The 20175-nt window shown below is 36.4% G+C and overlaps 2 protein-coding genes across 3 annotated transcripts in view; both read right to left on the reverse strand.

Moving 5' to 3' along the window:
• The window catches only part of TTN (titin), a 238111-nt gene extending 228368 nt beyond the window's left edge, over positions 1 to 9743 (reverse strand). The window contains exons 1-8 of the mRNA XM_040603460.1: positions 9653 to 9743; positions 5227 to 5430; positions 4221 to 4508; positions 3369 to 3457; positions 3034 to 3278; positions 1240 to 1533; positions 866 to 1013; positions 267 to 386 (exon numbers count right to left, since the gene is read on the reverse strand). Of these exons, the coding sequence (XP_040459394.1) occupies positions 267 to 386; positions 866 to 1013; positions 1240 to 1533; positions 3034 to 3278; positions 3369 to 3457; positions 4221 to 4508; positions 5227 to 5430; positions 9653 to 9743 (1479 nt within the window). The remainder of the gene's footprint in view (positions 1 to 266; positions 387 to 865; positions 1014 to 1239; positions 1534 to 3033; positions 3279 to 3368; positions 3458 to 4220; positions 4509 to 5226; positions 5431 to 9652) is intronic.
• A 9021-nt stretch (positions 9744 to 18764) lies between these two features.
• CCDC141 (coiled-coil domain containing 141) overlaps positions 18765 to 20175 on the reverse strand; it is a 97657-nt gene continuing 96246 nt past the window's right edge. For both annotated transcript variants that reach the window (XM_040604226.1, XM_040604227.1), the window contains exon 29: positions 18765 to 18917. In XM_040604226.1, the coding sequence (XP_040460160.1) occupies positions 18794 to 18917 (124 nt within the window). In that variant the 3' untranslated portion in view covers positions 18765 to 18793. The remainder of the gene's footprint in view (positions 18918 to 20175) is intronic.

Raw genomic sequence — 20175 nt, forward strand, 5'->3', positions numbered from 1 at the left:
AAAAAATATTTTTTATAAGTTAATGTTTTGCAAGTTTATCAAATTCTTAGGTATTAAGAATGGAAGTGAAATAAAAAAGGAAAGACAGTCATCAAGGAGAGATAGGAGAATGACAGCAACGTCAACTAGAAGAGTGAATATATATAAAAGGAGAAAATAATATTATAAAAATTCACTTCTCTTGTTCATAGGCTTGTCTTTTTGATGAGATAATAGATTTTTTAACAAGGTCAGGTATGACAATTATTGATAACATCTTTATTCACCTTTTCATCAGAGATGTGCCTTTGTTCTTGTGAAGTAACAATTTCTTCTCTAGTTCTTGACATTACTGTTTGTTTTGTGGCTTTATCACTGGTAACTACTACCGTTGCCTCCTTTCTCATCTGATTTTTATAGCAACAAACAAAAACCCAGTCTTAGAATTTATTTTAGCAGACTGATCATCAAAAGAAGAGGAGAAGGAAAAACGGGAGAGGAATAAGTGTGAAGGAAAAATACTAAGGGAGAATTAAGTTATTCTTAGTGAGAAAATTATAAATGAGATATTATAGGAAAAACTTTATCAGTGTAAGAGTAATGTTAGAGAATAAATGACAAGGGAGAATACAGGATCACTTTCATAGAAGGCATTCTTAAACTTAAAAACAGTTTAAGAATAATTAGCTCAGTCCTGCTATGATGGAAAGCAATGGAATAAGTGATCCACAAGCATCCCTATCCAGTCCAGATGCTCTATATGAGTATGCATGCTTTTGTGGTGCACTGGATAATATGTTAATTCCTCACAGTGAATCATGCCTTGTTTGCATGTTGGATGAAGGGATAAAGGGGAAATCATAGAATGTCTGTGCTCTATTTCTACCTGCTCTCGAACAGGCTGAACGTGGACTGCAGTCATTGCTGTCCTTTTAGCAGTTTGCTCTACAACACCTGGAGCTGGTTCTCTCACCATGGCTTGATCCACAGCAGCAACAACTGTAGCAACAGCTGCTGTTTTTTCACTGTCCTTTCTCACCTATATTAGTCACATCAAAAGACATTTTTTTTCATGTTTTGCATACATTCAGGAGCACAAAACCAGCACAGAGACAGAACGTTGCAAAGAAGCATTTCAATATTTACAGAACTCTCTCAACAGCAGACACACACACATTTTTATACACAGCCTCTCAGACTTTATTTAGCAGTGGTGAGTCCACATCTAAAGCAAAACCAACGCACTTTCCAAAAATAGACTTTACCTCTCTAGCACCAGCCGCATCCTCACCAGCAGTAGCACCACTAATGGTAACTTGTTCTTGGACCCCATATCTGCCCTCCCATCTTTCTTCAGTTCTTATTTGGGTAGCACTTGTAGATACTCTTGTTTCCTTCATCTGGGCTTCTGTGGTTGCAGCATATCCTTCCTGCTTCCAAGGAGGAAGGACTTCGGCCCCAGCTGTTGTCACTACATGTGTTTTACGGATTGGAGATGGAGATTTCACTGGTCTAATAGGTGAGGTGGAGATTCTTCCAGCAGGAGAAACAGACCTAAAGAAAAAATAAAGTATTAATATAATTTATGTAGTGTCATACCATGACAACTATACAAACAATTTCAGCCTGAACTTGAATTCACTCCCAATTTAAGGTATCTTCAGTACTTTGTAGTTTGATTTGTAAAAGGTTTTTGAGGTGTTCTACTTGTAAATTACACTTACCTGTTTAAAACATTATGCCTAATGTGTGTTTGTGTCATACACATAACTGTAACACATCTTTGTACTATCTTAGTTAGAACTGAAGCAAGAAATAAGGGTAAATGTCAAAGGGCATTTCACTCAAGCACATACATTTACAATATAAAAATTCATCATTAGTTTCCATTTGCTCTATCTTAATTCTCCTTAATCATCCACACCTGTTTTAGGACTCCAGGCAAAGTTCTGATCAGGGCCTATAATTTTTCCCATACTTACATTTACAAATCTCACCCATAATAATTGGCAGCAACTTGGAAAGTATATATATTTTTTTTATTGTATAGAAAATACAACATTTTCTAAATTTTGATATTCCAAAAATTCAATCCCAATCCTAGCTGATCATTTTAAAGTATTTTTCAAAATGTTTTAACAGGCTTTCTAACTTGGATTTTCTTTGAGTAATATTTTTATTCTGTATTTCCCAAAGAGCATTAACAAATTGCAGCAGTAGGGGGCAGCAACATCATATTAATTTTTTAGATTTATTTTCTAATGGATTGTAGGTCTTGAAGTGGTTTGACTAGCAGGGGAGTACAAACTTCTAGTTCAACATACACTCTAGATGGCACTATTGAAATACTCTTTCAACTATGCAGTTTGTTAGTTATTGCTAGTTACTATCAATCAATTTCTTCTGGTGCTTTTAACTTGGTCTTAATGGGGCAAAACTCACCGTCATACCTAGCTGTAGCAATTTACACGGGACTCTTCTGAGCACTCAGCTTGGAGGCATTCCTTCCTTGACACTGGTGCTTCACAATGCTGAAACTTCAGGACATCCAAAGCAGTTTTCTTTTTACCTGCCTCTCAGCACAGACCTCCTGGGGTCTCCCAGACCAAGAGCCCTGCTCTTCAGATCAGTCACTTTCCCTCTCAAGACTCTATGCAATGGAGCTAAACTTCATTTTTTGATAACCACATTTACCTTGCCTACCTTCAAAACATTATTTCTGGAGTCATTACCAGCACACACACAGAACATGCTTTCACATTTTTTTACACCTCCTTCCATTCTGTTTGCCACTCACCAGAGTGTCATTGCTCTTTTTTCCTCTGCTTGTCTAAAATAATCCATTTTCTTCCATATGGAATAGAAAATTTAAATGAGGCACGCACCTCCACAACAGTGGCAAATACAGCAGCACATTATAGTTCACCATCAGAATAAACTCCATCAGTATAAAGTCAGTGCATTCTTCCATTTTATACCATCTCCTCATCCTACAGCATTACTGCTATATGTGAAACTGATTCAAAAAGCAGTTGTTTGAAATAATAAGCTTACCTTACTGGTGAGGGTGTTGGTGCTCTGACATGTCTTACAGGTGATGGTGATTGTCTGACAGGTGATGGTGATTGTTGTCGTGCCATTTGTGCTTTTGCAGCAATTATCGGTGGGGTCGGTGATTTTGATGTAGGTCTAGGAGGCATTCGTGGAGGCGCTTTGTGTGGGAGCTGGTGGGCTGTCACACCTTCTATGACCATTTCAACACTTGTAAGCGATCTGGCATCAAAGTGGGTTTCAGTCTTCTACAACAAAATCAAGAAAACACGTCTGGGATACTGTAGAAGTAACGATCCACATTTTAGCCTTACCTACTTTGTTTTTGAAAAATATACCTTTTCAATTCTGGCTTGTCTTGTTTGTGAAATCTGAGCAGTCGAAACAATTGTTTTTGTCTTTTTAGCAGGAACGGCTTCTTCCTCACCTTTTGGAAGAGAAAACATAGTCAGGAGAATTGCTTATGGCATAAAAAGTAAGCAGCTGCAGAAATAAACGAATGGTCAATTCCAATTATATACAAGTTTATATTAACAACAGAGAAAAAATTAAGCAAACATTTCTTTTTCCTCCATTATCTATAGACAGATAATTGTGAAAACAGTTTAAATAATATTTTTGCATTACTATGTCATTAGGAAAACAAAAACCAACCAAATCAAACCAAAACACATTTATTGTAGTTTATTCAGAATCAGTCCTGGATCTAAAATGACTACACAGTCTGGAAGGCTGACTGACATGAAATCCAAGGAAGACTGCTCTGGGTAGAATGATTCATTCCACAATTCTCTATCTAAGACTGTCTTCAACCTTACCAGGCTCATTTACAAGACCATGTACAGTAAAGCAGTCTAATATATCTATTCCATCAAAGCCAGCTTACAAGTACAAGTTGAGAAACCTACAGAACAAAATGAGAACATCTAAAAGGAACCCCCCCACTTTCTTCTGTCTACTGTATCCTGAGTTTAAAGAGACCCATTCTGGACAAAAAGTCCTTTTCAGTTCTCAGACAAAAATCTCTGGCAAATTTTATCAAAGACACTACTTTTTCACAGCAAGTTCATAACTGTTGATAAAGAAGTTACAAATGAACTTATTGATGTAACTTCGATGAAGTGGTGTGTATACCATTACAACAATGAATGCTCTGTTGTTTTCATGGCTTGTAACTTCAAATCTGTTACCTTGAATTAGCAATTCAGCTGTTGAAGTAGCACGTCCCACATTATTTGTGGCATTTACTGAATAAGTACCGGAGTCTTCAGGATATGCTTCTGCAATTATTAAGCTGTAAAGGTCTCCTTCTTGTAAAATTTGAAAATCGGGGGAGCTTTGGATTTCTACTCCATCCCGATAGAACTTCACCACAGGTGTAGGGATTCCAGTCACTCTCACGTCAAGTCGAACTTGACTTCCCTGCCTTGCAGTCATGCTCTGTAGTCGTTGTGAGAAGTTTGGTGGTGCTGTTCCAGCTGCAGTTTTATTGAAGAAATAAACAGAAAACCAACAACATCTATTAAAAAAAGCTGTAAGGGCTAGATATTTTCATTACTAGGAGTGCACAAGGTCTCTTTCTCCTTCACATGCTACTGACATATGACACTAACTTCTCAAATATTCAAAATATTAACAGTTGATTTGCCAAAATGCAAGCACCCTCAACTTTTCTCATGTGCTTAAAATTTCTGATTGCAAAGCCAATAATTGCAGACGTTCTAGAATTAGAGATAAGTTGATTACAACCATAGGTAGTAAATGAAAGTCTCTTGAGCATGCCCCTTTATGTTAGTGATTGTATTAAGTATAATTTATATCATTAAATATCATTAAAGGCTCCATCCTGCAGAACTTTATCCTTTCTTTTATGTGTAGTTTGAATGTAGCCAGTGTGACAGACCACATGAGCAGAAGTATATCAGGTTAAGCCAGAAGTTTGTAATTGTGATTAGGGTTTTATAAGATCAAGATTAAACTCTATGCAGTTAAGCTGTAAAGGACACTGTTAGAAATTACTGGTGAGAATATATGCTGAATTCTAGACTGCTTTAGGGAAAGGAATTTGGTTTGCTATTTCTTTGCTGATCACATACTTCAAATACAAACATTTTTCATTAAATGAGACACTTCTGCTATCATTCTCTTTCTCACATCACTAACAGAGAAAGCTGTCTTTCTTTAGCTGCCTGATACCTGTGACAAGTAGCTCAGCTGTACTAGTTGCTTGCCCAGATCCATTGGTGGCTTGTATGGTGTATCTTCCACTGTTTGCTTCTGTCACGGTGGGGATCACCAGTTTAGCGCGGCCATCACTAAACGAGATCTGCACACCGGGAAGAGTTGCAGCAGAGAGAACCTGGCCATCCCGATACCAGCTCACCTCAGGAACTGGGAAACCTAAAGAAAAAGGAAGACAAAAGGAAATTAAGATGCTATGAAATGCCAGATATCCAAAATTACCATAATACTTGTTCATATATAAACAGTTATAGCAGTGTGTAATGGCATAGGCACAGATCTATGATTATGATGTCCAGTGACACAGTGGTAAAGGAATTTCTTTTTAGAAAGGTCTTTACACAGGGCAACAGGACAACTGCACAGGCTACTGCATTTAGGAAACGACTTGAATGAGTGGACTGAAGTGTTCGGCAATCCTGTTGAGGAATAAAAGTTCATGAAAATTATAAGGGGGATGAATTAATCCATGTGAGGGTGTTGGTTTATTTATTTATTTGCTAGTATCTAAGTAGTACTGCTTATTGCTAACAAATTTATCCAGTCCAATAGTTTGGAGACGAAGTAAAAATCAGAACTTCCAACCAAGTTCTCTTAACTCTAAATGATTGTAGAAAATAAAGTGACAGAAAAAGTGACTGTTGTAGATGTTAACACCGAATGCTAGTAATATTTTGGGGGGGTTGTTTCCTTTTCCTGGGGTGTATTCTGTGTGAGTATAGTAGAAAACAGTTGGGGGAATCAGCTGACGTTTTGCTGTTCAAATATATTATTATTTTGTTGTCAGGGTCATCAACAAGACTCTTCTGGTCAGAAGAGTTTCACCTGTATCTATAGCTGTTTTTTTAGCTTTAAATGGTGATTTTAGATTCCTAATGGAAATTCTTTTGCCAGCATTCTACTCAGCCAACTTTACTGAGCAACTGAAATACATTTGACAAACCGGTAAAATTTTTACATGAACCACATAAGGACAACAGCTAATTTCCTAAAGGAGACAGTTCCACCTCTAAGTCTTTTTTGCAGTCCTAGGACACCATTTCTCTAAAGTGACAATCCCTGCATATTTACTTCATATATTTCCCCACTCAAGCCAAATCACCAATTGTACTGCACAGGGGCTCAGGAATGAGATCAGAGATTGTGCTTACTCCAGCTGCTTTCATTTTCCCAGTTCCACTTTCTGTGGTTTGCAAAAACACAGGACTACATAATTCTGTTTCATTTCTAGAGTATTCCTCCTATAATCTCATTTCATTATTTGGGGTTTTAATGAGCCAGGAATATGACTGGTGAGACTAAAATGAAAGAGAAGCTTTTGCTGATCATCTGTTGTCACACCCAAATTGGTTAGGAAAATTTTAAATTTTCCTCATAGTTGAAAAACTGATTTTTAGACGTACGTAAGAGAAAGAGAATGTGGCCAGTTTTAGAGAGGATTCAAAATCAAAAGGGTAAAAGTACCTTTAATCATTGTTAATTCCGCAGATGGAAGTTATCAAACAGCTCTGATGGGGCTGGTATAATTCGATTTATTACTACTGGTATAGGACAACTGGGGCATTATCACCATGAACATAAGAGTATCCATCAGATGCCACTGATTTAATCCAGAGGTATGTGTCTTCAAGATTTGTGCAAATGAGTTTCAAAATGTTTTAAGCTAGGCAACCAAAAAAAACATGTTGTCAACCGTGAATTTCTTGAAACATTACCAAAATGTTTTCTTTTCTTAGTGCAGCATCCTATGATGATTAACAAACACAGGGGGTTGAGTGATAGGTTGAACACGGCCTACATTTTTTAAAATTGAGTCTATTCTGATGTCTCAAACTGTATGTTCAAGGGATCCAAATTTAGAAGCCATTTTGGAAATCTGAGCCCAAATTCATATTAAAAGAAACTCAACTTCACAAATTTACTAGCACTCTGCTAGTCCCATGCCACAGAGCTGGGGACTAAAAGGTGAGATCTACCTCAGATTATAGTTTTGTCTGGACTATATAAAGTAGGGATTTACTTCTACATGTGCCACATGACACATTCTCTTTCATTTTAAAACTGTCCTTGAGGGTTTTTTGAGCTTTATTGTCAAAAAGAAGAAAATTGACCTGAAGTGCCTCAACTTCACTGCTTAAGTAATTAAACTCAATAATATTGTCCTGACAATGCTGTGACAGGAACTGCCAACCTGTGTATAATCAATGTGCTGTATTCAACAATATGCAGAGTGTAAAGGCTGTCTTGCATTAGGTAATACCTGAAATAAGCGGAGTACAGGTTAGTCCTTTATGAACAAATTCAATAGTTGATCAGTACTGTGGAGACATGAGGATGGGCACAGTTCTAATCCCAGCAGCACTGCAGACTTTCTTGAGGATGACATGCTGTCTCATGTCCCCTTAGTCACTGCTCACCCAGCAGGGCTCCCCCTGTGATGATTGCCTTATCCCCTCTGGCACTTAATGCTTTTAATCACGGGGTTTGTGTGTTCTGTGCTTTCCGAGTGCAGGGCGTGGTACTGGGTATTTTTGTCTGATATCAGATCTTTGTTATGTGGCACTTAATTCACAGGCTGATATAAGAGTACAATTCATTTGTTCTAGTTTACAGACTGCAAAATTGCATCTCAGATGGTTTCTAAGCTCTTCCTGGTACTCTTAGATTAACCATGCTCTTCATGTTTGAACTGTAGCTCTGTATTAATACCTGACTTACATATAAAAGGGCAGTGTTACCAAAGATTAAAAAAAAGTCTGAACTTCGAAGTCAGAGTAACAGAATAACAGACATATAGGAAGGCCAGACAAGGTAGTAGAATAAAGCTGTGTAGTCCATTATTTATGCAATTAGTTCAAAAAGTAAAAGGTGCATATTTTTTATACATCGAAAACCCAAATGCCAAGCCACTGTCAGATCTGTCAGTCTTGGTGGATGCTTTTGGGGCAGGAAAGACATTCAAGAACATCACAATATGAATAAAAGCTAATAGGAGATTGCCTCACATGATATTTAAGACTAAAATACACATATGGTATATGCTATTAGAAAAAGTGCTGTATCTTCTCTTAGTAAAAAATCAAATTCCCCTTCCAAGTATTCCATGATATCACACAATGAAAATAGCCAAAATCACATACTGAGCCATAATACTAGCATCCTAACTTGTTCTGATCATATATTTATGTATTCATAATGGGAATTGCAATCATCAGTGGAAAGAAACTTACATAGAAAATTTACAGTGTACAGACAATAAGACAAGGTTAGGGCAATGAACTGAAGAGTAGAGGGCCAAATAACAGAATATGGCATAAAAAAAATATGGATGTAGACTACAGGACATGTTCAAACACCTTGTGTGAGCCAGCATTATCCAAAGGGACCAAGGGAGGAACCACAGTGGACCACAGATATCAGAGATCTTTATAGTTGGACAGATCATGTGTTTGCACCTGTCATAGAGCATCTGGGTACTGCTTTACGGTATGTGGATCATCACATTGCTAATGCCTGTAAGACAATATAATTCCATCAGCAGGAACACGTGTCATTTCTCCTTAGTCACTGCCGAGGTTAGAGGCACTTTTAGAACAGGGTGTTGGTTATCTAGTAAAGTTATCTCAGGGGTTTGCATCGGGTTTTATGGAAGAGAGGGTGTTTTAATAGTGTGTAGACTGGCAAAGTGAAGTATCCTTTAAAATTATTTGACCTCTTTAAATTGCATCAACAAACTATGTTAATCCAGCCTTGTACTACCATCATGACCACCATACACATCTACTGTCTAGCAAACTAGGGTTTTCTACCCTCTTCAGTGGCCACATGGACCTAGATTTTGTGCTTTTAACCCCATTAACAGAATTCTGGAATGAAGTAAACTCAAAGGCACAGAAGGCAGAAATACAACTTAGCCAGAGTAAGGCTTAGCAATAGGTCAATAAAGAACTATGCTATGTCTTGCCTTTTGCACCTTGACAACTCATTCTGTCTGACCATCATCATCTAAACAAGATAACTCTCTCTGCACCCATACGAAGTTCCTTTATTAGCACAGTATGTATTTTTATGCATATACTTTTAATGCTACTTCCCCCCAGTTTTGATGATTCTAATATAGATGAGAATTAGACACCAGTCTCATTGGCAGGATGATTAGCTGTTGACTGGGAATGTTGCAGTGTGTGGGTATCTGACAGCATCTCACAATGCTGATCAGTACCATATGATGCGGATATATATTTACATTTCAGCACTGATCTTTACCCATTCAGATCAGATTCTGATGTACAAAAAGTGTTATCATATGTCTTAGCATAAACATTACAAAACCTAAGAATAAAAAAATAATCAGTCTTGCAAGAATGAATCAAAACCTTACCACTAATATGAGCCTCAAAGGTTGCAGCACTACCCTCCAGTGCCACAACACTTTGTAACGGCTGCGTAAATGTTGGTGCTTTTGTCGTCATCTTGACAGGCACTCTGAAAGCAACAAAAACATAATTAGATATCAATGATGAAATTGTTATTATACACACATCCTTCTTGCTAGATTTTAGGAATACTTGTAATTATTTTCATAATAATTTACTCTTATCAGTTTAAAATCACATTGACCTGGTGAAATGTGAAAACTGTAGGTTTTGACAAAGTTGTAGCAAATTACTCTTGGGGGACACTTGGTTGAGTTGGATTTGAAACATATTTAGTGAAGCTGTGATTTGGCATTACAAGTATGCAGCATGAGACAAAGTTCTGCTTGAGTCACTACATGACCTTGTGCAGGTCATCTACCCCCTATTTGTCCATTATTTGTCCATGTCCTTTACTGAAAGAGAAAATAATCTCCATGTAAACATTTTTTTCAATTATTTGAAAATACTTTTTAGTGCAAAGCATTTGAATTCTCCAATGGGAAGACAACTAGGTCAATAAGTAGCAACTGAAAAAAAAAAGTGAAGGTTTACAATCTAATGCCAAGAGGCTTTTTTTACAAGTAGTCTGGAAGTAGTGAATAATTTCATTTTACACAGAAGCATATTGGCATTAAAAATGCAGATAAAATTCTACTCTTTCTTAGAGAGTATCTTAGTGGAATTTTGAATATGGGAAGACAGCCACTGTCGAAATGTGAGCTAGGATATAAGGTAGCCACTGACACTGATGGTTTGAACAACTGCAGATCCATGTGAAACCTTAAAGAAAAAGTTTGCTTTCTCTTCCTATGCCACAAAATCCTACTTTGAAATTGCACGCTACTGCTAGAAAAGCTTCTGTATCGTGAATATTTTATATTTGCATGAACATATTTATTTACTGATGTTGAACTGTGCAGTTTTTTTAAATGTGGTTAGTATCTTCTTAATAGTATCATACATCTATTTAAGTTAGATTTTTTCTCAATAAAAATTCCCCTGAGAGCATCTAGATTTTACTAAACAAGGGCTTACCCCACAATCTTTTCAAGTCAATCTCACTCACATATTTACTATTGTTTACTTTGGCTTTTATACCTTATATTTTATGACAGTCCCAGGCTTAACCTAAAAATTAATGAGAAAGTGAAGTTTCTTTCACTATGAGCCAAATTTATGCTACCTTTGAAAGCAGCGCAAATTCTTCATGATATGAGTTCCTTCATTGAAATCAGTGCCTGATACCCACATAAAAATAACTGCATGAGGGCAGAACTGAATATTGTATTGGGATTTTGAGCTCCTTTTTATTGTCTTTACTGGTTATCTAAATACTTGTTCCAGCTTGACAGAGGAACAGCCTTTTATCAAAGCTTTTCAGCTTTGAAGGTGAGAGGAAATGAGTTCAAATTAGAAAGAAATGACCAACTTTTCATTCTAACACAACACCAGTTTTCTGAAAGGAAGATGAAGACAAATATGTCTCACCTATTTCACTAAAATCTACTTCAGTTAGAATTATGTTTGGAGGCTCAACTAGAATATATGGAAATAATCTTACAATATAATAAAACATTATGAAAGCTTATATATGTAATTTCCTGACTTCAGAATAGATTGGAAATAATCTAATTAAGTAGAATTGTTATTGAGTTCACACTAGGTTTATGTATTTCACTACCTAGCCAAATTTTGGTGATGAAGATCTGATCCTATAAGGCTTTTTGTATAATTAGAATTGAAAGTATGCATCTGAAATGTCATGTTCCAGAAATAACCTTCCTGGCTATGAATGACAGCAGACAAGTGTTCCAGAGCTGCCATGTAATTGATACCTTAGCAGTTGATTCCCTTAAAAAGTCATCAGCGCTAAGCTGATACCATGTGCATTTTATCAGAGCTATTCTTGGAGCTTCTCAGTTTATCTCTCAGTAGCATAACCTTGAACACTCCCCACAGAAAGGAGTTTTTGAGTTAAGCATATGTTTCCACGCACTTTTCAAATCTTAATTTATATAGTCATTAACAATAAATATACTGAGAAAACTTTTTGCTGTTATCAAGACTTACTTCCAGAAATTTAAGACATAATCTTGCCAGAGAATTTAAGTGCTCCATGTCTATCCAGTGAAAACTATACCCCCTCTGCAGGCAAATTTATAAATAATAGAACATATCAGGAGATTATTAATGACTGATAAAATACTTATTACACCAGCAGAAACATGCTACTAACCTGATCTCTCAAAGTGCCTGTAAGAGTGGGCTAAGCCCAACGAAATCTTCTTGAACGACGTCCTTATCCAGAGTAAGATTTTTTCAGTCAATCCCAGCATGAGAATTGTAGAGCCTCTAATCATAAAAACAAAACTACACAGTCTTGACAGTGTAGTTTTGTTTTTTTGCAATCCCTACACCCGAGGCGAGGCGGGGAATGCACGACTGCTCAGAAGTGCTAACATAGTTGTTTTGCTTTATATACCCCAGCTCTGCTGACAGGTCTGCCTCATCATGTCAGTGCCAGTTCTGATTGGCTTCCTAAAAGAAAGTGTCTTGTGAGAGGGGATCCACTCTGTGTAACCATACACCACCTGTTGGTTTGATTGACAACGATAATTTTGGAAGCACAAAAGGGATTCACTGAGGAGACATCATCTGTTCCAAAGTTTTTGATTTATAGTTCAATTTCATTTATACTGTGTAGTTTACAAGCCATTGCAAATTTCCCAAGTCATAAGCAGAAGTTGAAGAAAGTAATAAAGAAGTGTTTTATATGGACAACTCAGAAGTAGTCATATCAGTGAGATTCAGCCTTTCTTTCATTACAAAACATCCAAGAAGCTACCAAATGCATCTGTCAATCACAAGACTAAATAAGTAAGCTGAGCTCAGACATGTGGCCAAACACTATTAGAATACACTGCTTTTTTTTTTTTTTTTCCATACCTTTGAATTCTAGAATTGTATTTGGTAATATATAGATTTGGCACTCTGCTGGTTTTTTTTTCCTTCACAATTTTTCTGTTGGATGTTCCAAGCAGTAAATCTTAAAACCAGTACCATACAAAGTGCAGAAATACAAATTTTATGAGAGTAAATTAACACGGACAACTACTGTAATTTCTAAAAAAAATCAGAATTTAAGTCTAATGACCTTTTTCTAGACCTGTGGAGTCCTTGTGAAGATCACAGAGTTAATCATCCACAGAACAGCATATAAGTTTGTGAACTTCCACTAGCCCAGCTTCCTCACTCTATGCAGCTAATTGTACCATTAGATTGGTTACCTCTGAAACAGAGGCCAAAGTTCAGAATCACAGAATGTTCAGGGTTGGAAGGGACCTCTGGAGATCATCTAGTCCAACCCCCTGCTAAAGCAGGTTCTTCTAGAGCAGGTTGCAATTCAGCATTAGAACGCTACTCTCATTTATAGCCGGAATGGAACATGTTTTGCCACACCACATCTGCCTGTTTCTATCGACACCTTCTTACCTAAATATCCTTTCCCTTCCCTAACAAGTGGAATATATGTATATAATGGATGCCTAGCAAACTCTTTGAGCACATAACTAGCTCATAAGACTACTGAGGTGCTTGAAGTCAAGCATGCGCTTATCTTTTCTGGTAAATGGAGGACTTCAGTCTGCTATTACCAAGATCCACATTGAAAAGGATCTCCCAGAGGTTACCTAGAGAAGTAAAAACAGGTTGGAGTTTTGTACTATCAGCTGCACTTGCATCTGGAAACAACCTGAAGGAAACCTCCAGCATGAGCTCCAGATAACGCCAAGGAGAGAGAATACCACCACTATGATTCATGCAAGGGGATACTATATTATAGTTTGCAGATCTGAAATAAATGAGAAAGGACATATTGCTGTGATCTCATAAAATAACTTCAGAAATTTGATTTGCCCTTAATTTATCCATCCCATAAGATACCAACTTTATGGCTATTCTTGGCATGCAGCAGTTACAACAGCAACAGAAATTAGAACAGTCTCTACACTAGTACTATCTGGACTCTCACAGAGTTTGAAAGTCAGAGTACTACGGCTAATTTTTAACTTTTTGTTGTGAACAGATGTCAGACATCTCTCTGTATAAGAGTATAATAATAAATACAACTCTACCGTAGAGAACAAGTTAGCTTCTACTAAAAGACACAAAATGTCCAAAGAGATCTATGAAAAAGGTATCTGTTTTCTGTTTCTAAACAGAAACTTACTAAATTGGCAGATGCCTTTTTTATTCTGTGGTTGAACACTCCAATATTCAGCGAAAAATTAAACTTGGAGAAAGAACACAAGCTAGTATCTGCAGCTCACGCACAGCTAGCTTAATGATGACGTCTAAGTCAAAGGAACAATGAAAAAGTTTATGAACATGTGATAATTTCTAATGGACAGAAATGTGCAAACTGTCACTTTTCAAGTTATGAGATGGCTAGAAGTTCAAATTTTTCTATTTCAATCAAGTTAACAACAGTTGGTGACAACAATAGAAAGTTACAAGGAAAAATGTTGCTGCATTCAAATACATAAAGCAAATATATTGTATTTTTAAATGTATGTTCCTTCCCACTTATTTTTTTTCAGAAGTTTTACATTTGCTTTTGATCACTATTAAATCCACTTCCAACAGAAATTTGTACCTTCTCAACTTTTTCTTTTGCTGGTGAATTCAGAAATGAAATTGAACAGTGCAGTATTTCTCAAGGAAATACAAATTACTTAACATCACATGTCTTCTGCTAAGAGTGACTATGAGCCCAGTGTGATTTCTACATGTTTAGTCACACAGTGTAGCCACAATAAAAAGAAGGATGATTTCAGTTCTATTATTGTGCAGCAAAGACACTGCTGGTAAAAACAGTATTATTTCTTTGCTCTAAGATCAAAAAAAGTCAGATCCAGATAATGACAAAGACATTTTTTTTCAGGCAGACATACAAATTGGTGATTATTATGGAAATTTCAGCATTTGCTTCAGTCTGCTACTGAAGTATATACATTGCCAACATTACTATAGCACACATATCACATCATTTACCAACAATACATTTAAGAAACAGCAGATAAACTTCAACACAATGCAACATTGTGGTGTGGGTACCAGCAACCTCTTTGTATGTGATTCACTTCGGTTAATTCTAATAATGCTATCAACTTGACGAGTGGAGTTGCACAAAAATAACAATTACTTAAGTAGGCCCATATGAAGATGCCTTGAAAACTGAAGACTCTAGTCAGAGCTTAAAGATAGATTCATTGTTTCTTGAACACTGAAAGTTTCAAACTGCCGTTTAGGCACATTTTCAATGTGCTTTTTCAAAGTAGAATTTCCTGATTTGTTTCTTTAAAAAACATTTTTTCATTATTTGTCAAACAGTAGTCATATACTATGTGCTGTAGCTGCACAGCCAATATAGCATAAACCCTGCTTTCTTTCCTAGTCTCTTGATCTATCTACACATGCTAATTTGCAAACTGCAAAAGAATGTCTCTCTCGCATTTCCTTCCTCACTTCCATTTTCCCTCACTCCCTGCATTCTTTGTCCTGTTCTTTCCTATACAATGTCTGTTATATCTCCTCTCATATGCTATTTTCATTTTGCACTTTCTCCTAACCAAATATGCAGAATGAAGGGAGTAATGAAATAAATAATTTGATCACTTTAAATAAAACTTCTCACTGGTAAAGATGCCGTCCTAAAACTTTACAGAACTGACAAAACACAACCCAAAACATATTCTGGTATTATATCCTTGCTGAATTTCCAGTTTTCTAAAGTCTACTTTTGAAAAAAAGTTTTGCTTTACCTCCTCCCACCCACTTTTCTTTAAACTTAGAAATATCTAAAGAATTATTAACTGTTAAACCATTAAATCCTGACCTGAAATTAAAAAGCATTTCCACCACCTTCATCAACTCCCCCTTCTCTGCAAACACTATAAACAGTAATTTGTAATGAAACCTTTAGAACCTTAAATAAAAGCTATAAAATGCGTTATATTCACAAGAATATCCACACTTGTGTGCTGCTGCTGTCTTCTGAGAAACCGCAGCATTTTCAAACGCTAACGTCTCTTATCTGAGCTATTGCAGCTGATTATGCAAGATATATTAATCTTTTTCAATACAAACTAAAACTTGCTTGCAGAAAATTGTTTGTTACTGAAGAAGGCACTACCAGTTGCTCCCAAAGCAGAAAAGATAACTAAGGCACTAAGCAATTTCTGAAACAACTTTAGCTATTCCACATATGAACAATTTACTGGGAATTGTGACTAGATCTGAACGGATGCAGAATAGTTATCAGGGTCCATATTCACTAACTTCATGTTGATAGTTATCACTCATATCATCTCCTTGGAAATATCTAAGGAAAAGTTTTAGAGACATCACTTTTCCCAAGTTTTCCTTGTATATTATTTCTTTATACATCATCCCTGCACATTTATGTATGTGGAAAAAGAAAGGAATAAAAACATTACTCACTCAGCACCTCACCTTAGAAACCATGGCCCTATCAACAAAACCTGGATCCTGAGTAAAGAATGTGTTTCTAACTGTTCCACTTCCTTCCACAAAACAATAATTAATATCATAATACTGGGGACAAATTTTAACCAACATTGACATAGTCCTGAGAATTTAATAGATACATGCATTCCATCAAATTTTGCAGACCTTTTAACAAAGTCTTAGGTATCTACGACTTATAAAATGAAAAGACAAATATACTCACCACATTTCAGAATGGAACCATTCCCTGGGAACACATGGAACAACAGCTGTGTTCCTCATCGGCTTAAGAAGGTTGTTGTTGGGTTTTGTTGTTTATCTGTTTATAAATACCATTTTCAACTATTTTGTAAGAAAACCATAAGTAAGAACAGACATACAGGTTCCTGTTTTGCCTTATCTATTATTTAGAAAAGCATTAACACATTTGTGTATTTTTTTTTTTTTTAAGTAAAGCTGTGTTTGGTGAATCAAGAGGGAAAAAAAGCCCACCTCAAATATTAAAGTTCAAGTTGTTCTTACAGGTTGACAATCAAGAGGAAAAGCAAGAACCCCTAGTGCCTTCAATTTGCTGAGGAATCAAGATCAGCAGGCATTGAATTCTACACTTCTATTTTTACAGAAAGGATTTTTAAATAGGAAATCTTATATGCCATACTTACAGATTCCAGCTGATACAAGAACATACATTTTAGAGATTTTTTTACTTTGGTGGGGGGGATTGTCTGATACTTACTTTGTCAGTTCTATGAATGTGACTGCAGTTAGAAACAACATTTTCTGTGGCATTGTCTCTGAAATCTTTAAATTTAAACAACATGTACAAAGTCAGCAGAAAGGTGATTTTATGGAGTCCACAAAATATTTAATATTTTTTCCATTCCATTTTGGAAAAAACTGAGAGCAAGAGAGTAAATAAGCAGATCATGAACCTCAGTCCTCAGCTACTATATTTATGTGCACATATACACAGCCTTCTGACTCTTCTGTGGGCAGGATGCCATTGACTTTTCCATAATGTCAAGCAAGTGACTTATGTGATCAGGTGAAGACATGTACATGACATTTTTTTTCAGCTCATTTCCTCTCTATGCATTTACTTTAGTTTAGAGATAAATTTAAGTTTCTACCAGCCAACCTGCACCTTGCTGGGGATAAATACTTAATGTTTTGGTATTATTATTTAAGTAACTCTCAATTTCAGTTCCAGCTTTGCACAGATGACAACTACCTGGATGCAGCCCAAAGATGCAGCACGGCTTAAACCCCTGTCTGCTCTATGTGAGAAGTGAGAGTGCATTGCTGTGGTATACAAACCCAGCGTAAGCCTAACCAATGTGTCTATAAAGAATGACAAAATGTTGCACAATAGGCAGTTGCACAATACACATGTACCTGTGGTATTGGCCAAGCCATATGCGGTGCACTAAAACTGAAGTCTAAGTAGCATGAATCATTTGCTATGCAGGACTTTGAAAATCTGAATCAGAAGGAGCAAGCTGAAGAACAGTTATTTCCACGTCTAACTAGATGTTCTGTTGGTTATTGTGCCAGTCAAACAGCCATCCCAAATGGAGCTTTTTCTGAACTATTTTTTTCAATGCTGCAAATAGATGACACTATGAAAATCCTCCTCTTTCTCTGCAAGGAGCTTTGCAGTGAAGTGAAAAAGACACCTAGACTCTGAATTCAAGACACGGAGACAAAAAATTCATCATATTGCTATGACTGCCCTACAATCCAAAAGATTCTATTTCAGTTCAGGTTTTCTTTGTACCTTGAATGTGTTCTGTGGGTCTTGAAGAGTTGTATCATTGGGAAATCCTTAGTTAAACTAAGGATGTGCTCTGAAAGTAGTGTGGATATCACTACATAGTCTGCTCCTTGGATTACATGGAATGTAATGACTTGCATCAACTGGAAATGGACTGCTTTGTCACACTAATCCAGGCCTGAAAGCAGAAGCAAAATCACATTGTCTTAAAGAAACTCTCTCTTCCTTGAAGACATTCTTTGTACTAAGCATGCATTAGACAGGATTTACTATTATTAGTAACCACTCCTTTTGATGCCACGTCTCCTCAAAATACCTCTAAAGCTGTCAGAAATAAGGTAATGAACACTGTTATTTAGTAAACTGGAGAATTCTGTAGTTACAAACTCATTTTAAGCCCTCATTTGTTTGTGTCTGAATTTTCTATATAAGCTAGTGGGAAGAACTGCTGATGGAATTGATGGTGTTGATGGAATTTGTACAAGAATAAAACAGTGGGTACTGATGAATCACTAACAAGATCTGTAATTTTAAAGGCTAATATCTCTCTTTTCCATCATCACCTTCTATAAGATTTGTCAAACAAACCATAACAAAACTACAAGAAATTAGAAGTCACTGTCTAATAAATGCTGTGCACAAGTGAATTTTATTAATGATTTATTTATAAAGAAAAAATATAAATTGTAACCTACATATAAATTGAACAGCACTCAAAGATTCATCTTCTCACCCATGGCCAATACCTACTAATGGACACAGCAAACAACATGAACACATTCGCCAACTGGGCATCTCGCAATTAGTCCATCTTCCGATCCTCTGCAGCAGGTGGAAGAACTGGAGCACGTACCACATTGAAGTTAATCTCTTGTAGCCTCTCAAGTTCAAGATACACTCCTTGAAGCCACAGTTTCTCTTTAAACCTGTATTAAAACAGTCAGTTAATATTGCCAATATTTTTAATGGTAGCAGCTGCAGCATCCCCTTTCATAAGCGACAATGTGGTGGTTGGCATAGACTGTTCTCTGTAGTCTTGAGACAATGTAAGATTAGACATCAAATAAAGAGTGATTCCAGACAGAACATAAAGCATCCTAAAACTCATCTTACTGACAGTAACAAATAACCAGAGGGTACTTTAGTTATAAAGAGCAGAAGAGATGAGAAAAATGAGGAGAAATTTGACCTTTCTGTATGATCTATATGTTTTAATCATACTGAATTCTCTACTTGTCCTAAGTAAAACTAATGTCCTCTTGCATTTGATTTTTTTGCTTTGGAATATCTGTCATCTCACAGCAATACAGAAAAAACCTGAACAAAATGTATGGGATCAATGCTTGATCAGCTGGACATGAAGGAAAGTGTGCAGGCAGCTTATGATTAAATACAGTTTTTGAATCAACATACATGATAATTTTCCTTCCCTTTTACATGTTGTTCTACATCTAGACAGACAAACCTCAAGAACATAAAGACAAAAGAACACTGCTCTTTCTTTTTTTCTATGGGTTTTTGCCATAGAATTCACTATGTATGAAAAGTTCAGAAAATATTCAGACACTTTTAAGCAACAAATACATTTTTATGTGACTAGTGTAAACATTTTGAGCGGACTGTGAAAGACTAGCCTGACAGCAATCCCACAGATTCTCAACCACTTTCCCAGGTCACATTAACAATCACTTCTTTAAAGCCATGAGATTCCTGGAGTCTCTAGTCCATTACATTGCTCCACATACTTTCTAGAAAGAAAGCTATTTTACTGTATCATCATGAAACCAGCTTTTCACCATAAAACAGTCTTCCCCATTTCAGAGTTGTGTAATGGATTTTATCAATAGAATTGTTCAGGTATTTTCTATTGAAAACTTTTGATGGCAAGTCTTATTTTTATGTCCACAACATCTTCCTAAACCCCACTTACATCCCTACATAGCCTCATCTTGTCTGAGTCTTCCAGTAAACGGTGAACTTATAGTAAACCAGATCTGTAACAGTCACAGGGTATAAAAACTCTCTCATGCCCAAATATATTACTCAACAAAAGACAGACAGTTCTAGCACCATAAATCTGAGTAGGCTATCATAGCCTAAATGCAGGAGGCAAGATTTAACCCTGCACAACAAGTCACCACAAGGACTACTGACTTCACGTTTCTCATTTAGTCTTCTGAAATT

The sequence above is a fragment of the Falco naumanni genome, chromosome 8 (assembly GCF_017639655.2).
Source record: "Falco naumanni isolate bFalNau1 chromosome 8, bFalNau1.pat, whole genome shotgun sequence".
Classification (NCBI taxonomy): Eukaryota; Metazoa; Chordata; class Aves; order Falconiformes; family Falconidae; genus Falco; species Falco naumanni.